At 44.8% G+C, this 13,325-nt stretch overlaps 1 protein-coding gene across 2 annotated transcripts in view; it reads right to left on the bottom strand.

Moving 5' to 3' along the window:
- Positions 1 to 5,848: 5,848 nt before the first annotated feature.
- HNRNPC (heterogeneous nuclear ribonucleoprotein C) overlaps positions 5,849 to 13,325 on the bottom strand; it is a 37,827-nt gene continuing 30,350 nt past the window's right edge. For both annotated transcript variants that reach the window (XM_063913443.1, XM_063913442.1), the window contains 6 exons: positions 13,115 to 13,190; positions 10,853 to 10,900; positions 10,595 to 10,749; positions 8,987 to 9,097; positions 8,381 to 8,517; positions 5,849 to 6,112 (listed from right to left, as the gene is read on the bottom strand). In XM_063913443.1, coding sequence (XP_063769513.1) covers positions 6,032 to 6,112; positions 8,381 to 8,517; positions 8,987 to 9,097; positions 10,595 to 10,749; positions 10,853 to 10,900; positions 13,115 to 13,190 — 608 coding nt within the window. In that variant the 3' untranslated portion in view covers positions 5,849 to 6,031. The remainder of the gene's footprint in view (positions 6,113 to 8,380; positions 8,518 to 8,986; positions 9,098 to 10,594; positions 10,750 to 10,852; positions 10,901 to 13,114; positions 13,191 to 13,325) is intronic.

Below are 13,325 nucleotides of genomic sequence, written 5' to 3' on the forward strand. Positions count from 1 at the left end.
ACAAGACAAAGCCGCCAATTCTGAAACCCGCCTGGCCGACGCCAGGGCCAACAGCATGACCACTTTCCACGTGAGATATTTTAAATCCACAGTCTTAAGTGGTTCGAACCAATGTGATTTCAGGAATGCCAAAACCACATTGAGATCCCAAGGTGCCACTGGGGGCACAAAAGGAGGCTGAATATGCAGTACTCCTTTGACAAAAGTCTGAACTTCAGGCAGTGAAGCCAGTTCTTTTTGGAAGAAAATCGACAGAGCCGAAATCTGGACCTTTATGGACCCCAATTTGAGGCCCAACATCACCCCTGCTTGCAGGAAGTGCAGGAATCGACCCAGGTGAAATTCCTCCGTCGGGGCCTTCCTGGCCTCACACCAAGCAACATATTTTCGCCAAATGCGGTGATAATGTCTTGCGGTGACATCCTTCCTGGCTTTGATCAGGGTAGGGATTACTTCCTCCGGAATACCCTTTTCCTTCAGGATCCGGTGTTCAACCGCCATGCCGTCAAACGCAGCCGCGGTAAGTCTTGGAACAGACAGGGTCCCTGCTGCAGCAGGTCTTGTCTGAGCGGCAGAGGCCAAGGGTCCTCTGTAAGCATCTCTTGAAGTTCCGGGTACCAAGCTCTTCTTGGCCAATCCGGAACCACGAGTATGGTTTTCACTCCTCGCCTTCTTATTATTCTCAGTACCTTGGGTATGAGAGGTAGAGGAGGAAACACATAAACCGACTGGTACACCCATGGTGTCACTAGAGCGTCCACCGCTATCGCCTGAGGGTCTCTTGACCGGGCGCAATATCTTTTCAACTTCTTGTTGAGGCGGGACGCCATCATGTCTACCTGTGGTTTTTCCCACCGGTTGACCAGCATTTGGAAGACTTCTGGATGAAGTCCCCATTCTCCCGGGTGGAGGTCGTGCCTGCTGCGGAAGTCTGCTTCCCAGTTGTCCACTCCCGGAATGAACACTGCCGTCAGTGCTAACACATGATTCTCTGCCCATCTGAGAATCCTTGTGGCTTCTGCCATCGCCATCCTGCTTCTCGTGCCGCCCTGTCTGTTTACATGGGCGACCGCCGTGATGTTGTCTGACTGGATCAGTACCGGCTGGTTTTGAAGCAGGGGTCTTGCCTGGCTTAGGGCATTGTAAATGGCCCTTAGCTCCAGGATATTTATGTGGAGAGAAATCTCCTGATTTGACCACAGTCCTTGGAAATTTCTTCCCTTTGTGACTGCCCTCCAGCCCCGAAGGCTGGCATCCGTGGTCACCAGGACCCAGTCCTGTATTCCGAATCTGCGGCCCTCTAGTAGATGAGCCCTCTGCAGCCACCACAGCAGCGACACCCTGGTTCTGGCCGATAGGGTTATCCGCTGTTGCATCTGGAGATGGGACCCGGACCATTTGTCCAACAGGTCCCACTGGAACGTCCTTGCGTGGAACCTTCCGAATGGAATTGCTTCGTACGAAGCTACCATTTTTCCCAGGACTCGTGTGCATTGATGTACCGACACTTTTCCTGGTTTTAGGATGTCTCTGACCAGAGATGACAATTCCTCGGCTTTTTCCAGTGGGAGAAACACTCTTTTCTGGTCTGTGTCCAGAATCATTCCCAGGAACGGAAGACGTGTCGTCGGGACCAGCTGTGACTTTGGAATATTGAGAATCCAGCCGTGCTGTTGTAGCACTTCCTGAGAAAGTGCCACCCCCACTATCAACTGTTCTTTGGACCTCGCCTTTATCAGGAGATCGTCCAAGTACGGGATAATTAAAACTCCCTTCTTGCGAAGGAGTATCATCATTTCGGCCATTACCTTGGTAAAGACCCTCGGTGCCGTGGATAACCCAAACGGCAACGTCTGGAACTGATAGTGACAGTCCTGTACCACAAATCTGAGGTACTCCTGGTGAGGAGGGTAAATGGGGACATGCAGGTACGCATCCTTGATGTCCAGGGATACCATGTAATCCCCCTCCTCCAGGCTCGCAATAACCGCCCTGAGCGATTCCATCTTGAACTTGAACCTTTTGATATAAGTGTTCAAGGCTTTTAAATTTAAGATGGGTCTCACCGAACCGTCCGGTTTCGGTACCACAAACATTGTGGAGTAGTAACCCTTTCCTTGCTGAAGGAGGGGTACCTTGACAATCACTTTCTGTGAATACAGTTTTTGAATAGCCACCAACACTGCCTCCCTGGCAGAGGGAGTTGCCGGCAAGGCAGATTTTAGGAAACGGCGGGGGGGGGGGGGGGAGACGTCTCGAATTCCAGCCTGTACCCCTGAGATACTACTTGAAGGACCCAGGGATCCACTTGTGAGAGAGCCCACTGTATGCTGAAAAACCCGAGACGTGCCCCCACCGTTCCCGATTCCGCCTGAGCAGCCCCAGCGTCATGCTGTGGACTTTTACCGGACACGCAGGGGAGGACTTCTGCTCTTGGGAACTAGCTGTGTGCTGCAGCTTTTTCCCCCTTCCTCTGCCCCTCGGCAGAAAGGATGAGCCTCTAGCCCGCTTAGTTTTCTGGGGCCGAAAGGACTGTACCTGATAATACGGTGCTTTCTTTTGCTGTGGGGTAGCCTGTGGCAAAAAAGTCGATTTCCCAGCAGTAGCTGTGGAAACGAGGTCTGAAAGACCTTCCCCAAAAAGTTCCACCCCTTTATAGGGTAAAACTTCCATGTGCCGCTTGGAGTCGGCATCACCTGACCATTGCCTAGTCCATAACCCCCGTCTGGCGGCAATGGACATAGCGCTTATTTTTGATGCCAGCCGGCAAATATCCCTCTGTGCATCACGCATGTATAAGACCGCGTCTTTTATATGGTCAATCGTTAGCAAAATATTGTCCCTATCCATGGTATCAATGTTTTCCGACAGGGAGTCGGACCACGCAGCTGCAGCACTGCACATCCAAGCTGATGCAATAGCGGGTCTCAATATAATGCCAGTGTGTGTGTATATAGCTTTTAGGGTACTTTCCTGCTTTCTATCAGCAGGTTCTTTTAGGGCGGCCGTATCCGGAGACGGTAGTGCCACCTTCTTTGATAAGCATGTCAGCGCTTTATCTACCCTAGGGGGTGTTTCCCAGCGTGACCTATCCTCTGGCGGGAAAGGGTACGCAGCCATTAACAGTTTAGAAATGATCAATTTCTTATCTGGGAAGTCCACGCTTCCTCACACACCTCATTTAATTCGTCAGATGCAGGAAAAACTACTGGTGGTTTTTTCTCACCAAACATAATACCCTTTTTTGTGGTACCTGGGGTATCATCAGAAATGTGTAATACATTTTTCATAGCCTCAATCATATAACGGGTGGATCTATTGGAGGGTATACTCGTCTCATCCTCGTCGATACTGCAGTCGGTATCCGTGTCGACGTCTGTATCTGTCATCTGAGGTAGCGGGCATTTTATAGCCCCTGATGACATTTGAGACGCTTGGACAGGCACAAGCTGAGTAGCCGGCTGTCCTATGTCGTCAAACCTTTTATGTAAGGAGCTGACACTGTCACGTAATTCCTTCCATAAGTCCATCCACACTGGTGTCGACCCCGCAGGGGGTGACATCACATTCACAGGCATTTGCTCCGCCTCCACATCATTATCCTCATCATACATGTCGACACAGCAAACACACAGGGAATGCTCTTACAGAGGACAGGACCCCACAAAGCCCTTTGGGGAGACAGAGGGAGAGTATGCCAGCACACACCAGGGCGCTATATAACACAGGGATATCACTATACAGAGTGTTTTCCCCTATAGCTGCCTATAATATATATATATTGCGCCTAAATTGTGCCCCCCCCCTCTCTTTTTTACCCTTTCTGTGGTGCAGGACTGCAGGGGAGAGCCAGGGAGCTTCCTTCCAGCGAAGCTGTGAGGGAAAAATGGCTCCAGTGTGCTGAGGGAGCTGGCTCCGCCCCTTTTTCGGTGGGCTTTCTCCCACTATTTTATCGTTTCTGCCAGGGGTTAATATACACCTATATAGCCTCTGGGGCTATATATGGTGTTCGTTTTGCCAGCCAAGGTGTTACTATTGCTGCTCAGAGCGCCCCCCCCCCAGCGCCCTGCACCCATCAGTGACCGCAGTGTGTGGTGTGCATGAGGAGCAATGGCGCACAGCTGCAGTGCTGTGCGCTACCTTGGAGAAGACAGAAGTCTTCAGCCGCCGATATTCCGGACCACCTTCTTGTTTCTGGCTCTGTAAGGGGGACGGCGGCGCGGCTCCGGACGACGAGGTCGGGTCCTGTGTTCGATCCCTCTGGAGCTAATGGTGTCCAGTAGCCTAAGAAGCCCAAGCTACCACCACTTAGGTAGGTTCGCTTCTTCTCCACTTAGTCCCTCGTTGCAGTGAGCCTGTTGCCAGCAGGTCTCACTGAAAATAAAAAACCTAAACTATACTTTCTTCTAGGAGCTCAGGAGAGCCCCTAGTGTGCATCCAGCTCAGCCGGGCACATAAATCTAACTGAGGCTTGGAGAAGGGTCATAGGGGGAGGAGCCAGTGCACACCAGATAGTCCTAAATCTTTCTAGAGTGCCCAGTCTCCTGCGGAGCCCGTCTATTCCCCATGGACCTTACGGAGTCCCCAGCATCCACTAGGACGTCAGAGAAATAACGAGCGAACAACTCGGAATGACCCCCAATGTGCATATAAAAGGACCTCTTGTTCATTAGGGAGCATCACCACTAGCCTCTTAAGGGGGGTACTCACGGAGTGATCGCTGCTTAAAATCTAAGCAATCTGACTAGCTCAGCACACATCTCTCCCCAAATCGGCCAGTTAATACAGCCCTTAACTGTTAGTCCAATTAAAGCTCTTTCACTTGACGGGGCAGACTAGACGGGCTAAGTGGTTCTTATCTGCCATCACATTCTATTTTTCTATGGCTGTGTTTGATATATATTCCCAATTTTGTATGCAACAATAAAATATAGAATAAAAATCAATATACACAAAACATGTTAAAATATTTTATTATTGAACACCACAGTAGTAAACATGGCAAGATCAGAGTTTCAGAACAAAAAGTAGCTTATTTGTGGATAATTCTTTATTCAAGAATCTTCGTGCATTGAAGCATGTCCGGGTACACCTGTATTTCTTACCACATAACATGAAGTGCAAACAGCACATTACAGATTAGTGTATATGTGCATTGCAACAGTGCTTGTGTATTATCCTTCATTTATAGTGATTGACATGTTATGCAGTGTTGTTGTTTTTTTTGTTATTCACATTAGTTCCTGCCCCAGTGAAGCTTACAATCTAATTTCTATACCACAGACATGTATCTAGAGTGACAGGTTTGCATTGGCTGACCTGACAACACTGCACTGTATTTCAGACTATTTTTTCAGGACGTAAACCCTACAATAAATACACCCCATGGCAAGTATGCAGCCGAGACTCAAAATGCAGTCATCTACAATACAGCTTTATATGGAATAAAAGTTCTAAAGAAAGAACAAAATAAAGAGATCATGTGTTCTTATAAAGGAGACTACTTGGAATGGTGGTGATACATATGGAATTCATTGGGGAGTTACCTTTAAAAGTGATTCACACTATTGTTGTTTTTATAAAGTAGCATCAATACATTTCGTATTGGCCCAACTGTATTTGCTTTTCCAAGTTACACCTGAATCAACATTGCAGTCTTATGATTAAAGCATCTTTAATGCCTTTAAAGCAATATTAAAAAAGGTTAAAATAGTAAAATGCAGCTATGCACAAAGCTTGTAGGCACTGAATGTAACAATCTGAAGGACTAGAGAAGTATATGCCTAGGACACTGAAGGTAGGAAAAAGTAGTAAATAAAGTGAGCAAGAAGACTGCAAAACAAACAAGTTAAAAACAATACACTTTTATTTTAGAAGTCGCAAATAGGTATCAAAATGAAGAGGAAGAGGAAATGCAGGGTGCATAATAAACAGGCTTGAAGAACTGAGGGATGCGACTGATGGTACAAGGGGCAGAGCTATGAACTGACTATACACAATAGGCAGGGAGGGTTTTGTGGGGAAAGTATGTTTAAGAGTCTTCCTCATTGGCGCTGTCTCCTTCATCTTCTCCCTCCTCTGTTTCTTTGTCACCATCTTTAATTTCTTCCAGCTGAGTAACAAAGACAGGAATTTGACAATTTGATTGGACAGTTAATTTTATTTTTTATTTATTTATTTTAATAAGAAGCACCTAGCCTACTTTGTTTGAATCACCTTACACATCGCTGCTCATTAAAGAGTAAGTAAAGCCACGAACTGACTAACTCAAACGGCTGCAGTAGGGTGCACGAAAATAGGTATTGCTTGATATACAGACCATGGCTTTAGTAAAAGTTTACACATGTTAAAAACACAATCAAAAATGTATGCAAACCAAATTGTGTTTATGTATGTACCCATGACAGAAAAGGAAATTGCTTTATTCCAGCCAAAACGCATGTATGCTAAATGCCTCTTAATTAGAGCTCATGTTTAAGACACGCTACCGTGATGTAAATTTGAACAGTGTTGATGCAAGTCAAAGATACGACACTGAACAGTAATTAGGTGTTCAACAATACTGCAGAGCAATTTAAAAGCAAATCTGTAGTCTCCTGTGGACACGTTAGTCCATTTCAACGCCAGTAGATGTGTAGCATATTGACATTTGAGAAGACTGTGGGGAGCTGCTTGCCATTTCTATGGCCAAAACAAGAGCATATCATGTAGCTTGCCTATAATATTCTCAGCAGGTTTGCCAGGACATCACAAGGGAAATAATTAGAAAAACCTATGGAGCTTTTACATTGTTTCTGTAAATAAATACACCAGTAGGGGTCTCCCTAGGACAGGAGCTGGGAAACGACTATCTTGTCCACATATTGAGATGTTTACCCGGAGAGACACCGATTCAAACTGTAATAATTAGCACTGTTAAAGTTTTACTGACCCAGTAAAGCTCGAGTTAGAACATACCGATCAACATGATTATTTTAACCAAGCAAAATACTAAGTTAGTAGTCTTATAGGGGCTGTTTAGACACCCAAACAATTTTCGCTATTCAATTATTGTTTGGGCGCACATGCATATCGCACCCAAACAGATCAGGTTTAGCTGGCCACAACAGCTAAACTCCTGCTCTGGGCATCCAAAATCAGGTGAACAAAGTAGCGAGTTTGCATACTTTTTTTTGTTCTTGACAAAATAAATAAATAAAATAAGTGGCCTCCATGGCTGTTGGGCACCCAAACGACAGAACAATTGAAATGCTGCCACCGGCCACCATCTAGTGGCAGCTGCATAAAAAAAACACCAATTGAGGCGGCCCCGTAGAGTTATGAACATCTCATATACATAATATATAGATACACAGATATATAGATAGAAATTTTTTTTTTTTTTTTTAATTCATATATCTATATACAGACCTATACACACACTCTTACTGACAAAGTTAGATCAACGGAAAATGGATAATGCCATCAGTTATGCCTTAACCATAATTTAATTGTAATTCATGAATCAAATTTACTGAAGAAATCCATATATACTCTAAAATGCAGGGTTGGCTGGTTTAAACCACCTTGGTTGAAACAATTTTTTTTTTATTAATAAAAACCAACCTTTTTATTTTATTATGCTGTTAGTACAGGCATGGCGAGTGACTGATTAAAAAAATCCTACTATACTATAATGTTTAATGCCAATGACATGCCCGGTGCTAATGCTAAACTACTCCTTTTTGTGTGTATGTTTCTCTGAAAAGTGCTTTTGTATTTTCCATTTTGTATTACTATTCAGATTTAATTATAATAAGACTAATGCTTAAAATAAACTTGTTTTTCTTATTTTCAATTTCATCTATGAGGGTACTTTGTATGTATGGATTAACATGTTTAGTCTATCAACGTATACTCTGATCATAGTTGCCTACCCTCCTGCATTCTGCCTGCAATCTCCCTGATTGTACCTTACCCCCATTATGCAGCTGTTACATCTTGGGGGAAAAACAAGAAACCAGAGATACATGCATTCAAATGGGAACATCAACGCCATATCCCTGCATTGGTTATAAGTCACAATGGATCCCTATGGCTACATGCATTTTAAATAAGTTATCTCATGGCTACTCAGATGTAGCAGTACACGTGCGCACTGATAGGTGTTACTTTCACATCTCCCTGAAATGCTTTTTCAAAAGTTGGCAAGTATGCTTCAGATGTAATAGGAATAAACTGTACTAAATTGGTTTTATTCATATAGTCCCCGACACATTTCCAACCCTGCTAAAGTGTAACATTTGTAAATAATTATGTAACCACCTTCTATGCTAAAATGCGATATTTACAGACCTCTCACAAGAACAGGCGACCATCGTCTATTAGTCTTATTGCTTACCGTGTCCTCTCCCTGATCATCATCATCAAGCAGGTCTCCCTCCTCTGCTGAATCTCCTGCTTCCTCTGGCACCAATTTCACACTTATGTCTTCTTTCTTTAAAGAGCTGCTACTCTGCTCATCATCCAGCTTGGTATCTAATGTACAAAAATAAAATATCAGACATCCAGGTGCAAGGTTGTAGTTGGAACATTACTTGTCAACACACATATTGGGTGGAATTTAAATCTTATTGTGGTATCGGCAGCTATTCAAATGTTTCTGCTGACTGGTGCAAGAACTTAATTTCAGCGAACCGAAATGCACGAAAAAGTGTCTTGTTTGGGTGCCCAAACGGTGCTTTTCGCTTCGTGGCCATTCGTTTAGTCAGGTTTTGGTTAAACCCGACTGATAATGGTCGCAATCAGCACAATAAGGGGGATCAGTTGAATATCTCGTGATCTCCCATCATTTTAGACATGAGATCAGGTGCCAAGAAAAAAAAAAAAAAATTAAATCCCCCACTGAATTTCCAGATACAGAAGCTTCCACTTATTAACAGAAATGTTTAATACCTATATAAAGGAAGAAAGAAAAAAAAAAAATCAGGTAAAAAACATTCTTCACCTTGTTTGGACTGTTCACGTTCAATTCTTTCTAAGCTTTCCAGAAGAGAATCCACTCTCTGTTTTATCTGGCTGAGTTCTTTTTTAATGGTCTGGAGATCATCTCCCTTCACTGTAACAAATGAATGAGTGTTATTTACAAAGCATAAAAGGGGAAATAAAAAGCATGGAACAAGTGTCAGTGTAAATGGCATTATATAGACAGAGTTCCAACAAAGTGAAAAAAGTAGAATCAATCATGGTGAAGGTAGTCTACTACCAATAAGCACTTTCATTTATTCCACTTTTGGAAACCATCTCAACTATGAAAATAGGACACCTTACCAAATATTTTGTGCATATTATATTCAGGTAACAGAACAAGACAATGCACATCAGTTACGCTAAGGAAGTGATTCAATTGTGTCCCGTGCAGAGTTTTTATTAATTCCATGATGAACTGTTTACACTAGTGAATTTTTTTTGGGTGTATATTTTCTACCAAAGGGGTCTATTCAATTGAAGTTGAAAACTGCCGTCTGTCGAAAAGACGGCAGTTTTCGACTTAAGGTCGAATCCTGATTCGACCTATTCAATATATCCCTATATTTTTCGACAAGTCGATAAATTCGACTTGTCGAAAAGCACGTGGATCGGCGGAATAGCTGCCGATCCACGTGCTTGTGTCAGTTTTGGCCCCCTTTTCAACCATCTCAGTCCGACATCAAAATGATGTCGGACTGAGATGAGGACCCAGAGGAGGAGAGGGGGGGCGAGCCGTAGGGAGACAGTCGGCTGCCTACAGGGGAGATCAGCGCTACAGTAGCGCTGCAGCAGGATGTCACACAGCCGCCCGACCTCACGGCTGCTTCCACCCGGCTCCAGCACGCTTGCTGGAGCCGGGTGGACACTGCCGTGAGGTCGGGCGGCTGGGTGACATCCTGCTGCAGCGCTGATCTCCCCTGTATGCCAGCCGGCTGTCCCCCGCTAGTCTCCCCGCGGCTCGCCCCCCTTCTCCTCATCTGCATCCCATCTCAATTCGACTTGAAAAAGTCGAATTAAGATGAGATTGAATAGGGGTTGTCGGATCCATTCCAACAAATACATGTCAGAATGTATCCGACTTTAATGAATATACCCCAATATTTAATAGGCCCTACACACGGGGTGATACGAGTGAAAGATATGAACGATCTCGTTCAATAATGAACGAGATATCGTTCATATCTTTCAGTGTGGAGGCACCAGCGATGAACGATGCGCGGCCCCGTGCTCGTTTATCGCTGGTGCCTCGTCGCTTGTGCATGCAGGCCAATATGGACGACCTCGGCCATATTTGCCTGCACTGCTATGGAGCCGGGGGGAGTGAAGAAACTTCACTCCCCCCTGCCGTATCCGCCGTCGGGCAGTTCGGCGGCGGATCGTGCAATGTGTAGGACCCATAAGACCCGGACACTTGAAAAACCAAAAATATTTGTGTTATAGAAACAGTTCACGTACTTGAAGGCATGTAAATGTGCCATGCGACACAGAGAAACACCCAAAAGATACGCAATCTACATTCTAACTCAAGTATCTAGATTAACTAGCCCTTTCACCCTTTACACAGGACAAACGATATACAACTCACATCTGCTGGACTTTGAAGATCCACCCCGCTGACCACTCTTTGAGTTGAAGCCACTCTTTCCACGGCGTGATGTGTTACCAGAAACTCTCTGGCGTTTTGATGGTACTACAGCTCTAGCAATTGGTGGTGGGGGAGGAACACGGGCTGCAGAATAGCTGTACATAAGAAGGGGAAGTGTTAAAAACAAGGCATTCAAAAATAAATGTGTTATACAAGCGGAGAGAAAAGCTTTCACAGGTCAATACATCGTTCACAAACCTATCATAGTAGTCTCGCTGAAAATCATAATCCAGATCAAAGGAAGACCTACATGAGGATACACAGAAAGCAATGAGTTAAGATAACTTAAAATTAGTGTTAAAAACCAAATTACACAACAAAAACTTGTATTGATGGGCTACAGCCGTTTCAGGGCATTGACCCCTTCCTCAGGCCCAATACAAAAAAGGGGAAGGGGCAGATGCCCTGAAACGGCTGTTGCAGTTGTCGTGGCCTCTTCCTGGGCTTCACTTGAAAATGACTATTGCTGAATACTAGACTCCACTATACTCTTTAGTAGGCCAAGTAATACTTGTGCTGCTGTTAAGTTTGTACTAAAATACTGAGCATACAAGCTTAATATGCTTGGCTTTGTTACTGCCACTGGACTATTCGGTGCTCTAGGCAATGATTCTCCTTTTTTTGCTTCATTACTATTGCTCCAGTGCCGTTCTTCTTGGACTCTGTATAACACATTGTGATCTGGCATGGAGGAAAGTTGTTTAAGTACTATGGAATGCCAACTGATGTGGATATCTATCTCTTAGATAGATTATATATCCATCTATCTATCTATGGGGTCAAATCAATTCGGCAACTTATGAATAGCGCCGGGAATTCGCTCCAGACACTATTCAATTCAGCTGCTAGTTACCCGCAATTGTCGGGAATTCTTCTCTCATCCCCGGGGGATGAGAGAAGAAACCCGACAAAAGTGCTGCCTCGCGGCTGGCGCGAGACTGATTCTGTCGGGAATCAGCCTCGCGCCGGGGAGTTAAGTGGGAGAATGCACGTTCTCCCGACAATTCAACCTGTTTAGTCAGCGAGAACGGGCCATCGCCGACTTAACTGGAGCTGAATTGAATAGCGTCGGGAGCTAATTCCCGGCGCTATTCATAAGTTGCCGAATTGAACCGACCCCTATCTGTTCAGTGGGTAATGCCGCATGTAAGACCCTAAGCCTTTCCTGTCCCCTACCCTAACCCTCCCTTCCCTGCATGGTGCCTAACCTTAACCTCCCTTTTTGTGCCTAAACTTAACCCCTCCACCTGTTCCTAACCCTAAACTTCCCCCCACGGCAGGTCTGGATTGTGGCCGCCAGGCGGGATTCGGGAAGTATGCGTTATGTCTGCCGGGATCCTGCCCGGCGGTATTTTATCTGCGTCCCGTATAGACAATGACTAAACCACTTAAATCCTACTATTCAGCCAGACTAATGAATGAACCAATCAGTTCACGCACTGTGCAGATAAGACACAAAATTCAGGTGTGGTATGGTATGCCGGCGGCCGGGCTCCCGGCGACCAGCATACCGACAGCGTGGCGAGCGCAAATGAGCCCCTTGCAGGCTCGCTGCGCTCGCCACGCTGTGGGCACGGTGGCGCACTATTTATTCTCCCTCCAGTGGGGTCGTGGACCCCCACGAGGGAGAAAAGCTGTTGGTATGCCGGCTGTTGGGATTCCGGCGCCGGTATACTGTGCGCCGGGATCCCAACCTCGGCAACCTGAAGACCACCCACAAAATTCACCACTTTAGTACTTTTGTTCCCTATTAAATATTTGTAACTTTTTGCATGTGGCACAAAGTCACCTTTAGGTGTCAGCACACAAACACCAGAAGATACTATAGACTGTGGGGGAAATGTATTAATCCTCCTGAGGAGTGAACACGAGAACAAGTGGAGAAGTTGTACATAGCGACCAATAGACTTCTAGCTAGCATTTATCAGGTAGATTCTATTAAATGATCTCTAGGAACTGTGTTTTCTATAAGCAACTTCACTCTTTAGCAGGTTTGACACATTTCCCTCTAAGGGGCAGATTCAATTGTTTTACCCAGTGGCTACCACCAGAAGGCACAAAACGGAGCAATTACATTTTTGCTGTTTACTCGTCCAGTAGCCACAGAGCTGACATTTTTCCCCCCGCAGCCTCATTAGGTGTGAGAAAAAAAAAAAAAAAAAAGTGTAGAAACTCGATGGTTAGGATGCGCAAAGCAGGGAGGTTAGACAGGTTAAGCAGTATTATATGGCTAAACCTGGTCTGTTTGGGCGCGAAATGCACAATGTGTATCTAAAAAGTTCAGTCTAGACGGGATTTTTGATGCCCAAAACAATTGAATCGAAAGAAAATCATTGCCCAAAGCCTTCTTAACATGGTTTTAAATTACGAACCATTTTCCATTGCAATTGCCAAACGAACACAGTTATCACAGGTGACACATTACGCTTTACAATGTCTCTCTCAGAAATATATACTCACCCATACATGTCAGCTGCTGAGCGTTTGACCCCTCCTTTTCCTCTGTTTGCTTTGGGTTCAGCAGCCAAGTTGATGTCTGAAATAAAGCAGTAAATTTGACAAATGAAAATTTCTTGAATATTTAGATCTACATCCCCCAATTTATTTTAACCTACACTGTTTTAATCAACATAAAAACATCATAAATGTATAACATAAAACCAGCTGGGTT

Source organism: Pseudophryne corroboree, chromosome 1 (genome assembly GCF_028390025.1).
Source record: "Pseudophryne corroboree isolate aPseCor3 chromosome 1, aPseCor3.hap2, whole genome shotgun sequence".
In the NCBI taxonomy this organism is placed as follows: Eukaryota; Metazoa; Chordata; class Amphibia; order Anura; family Myobatrachidae; genus Pseudophryne; species Pseudophryne corroboree.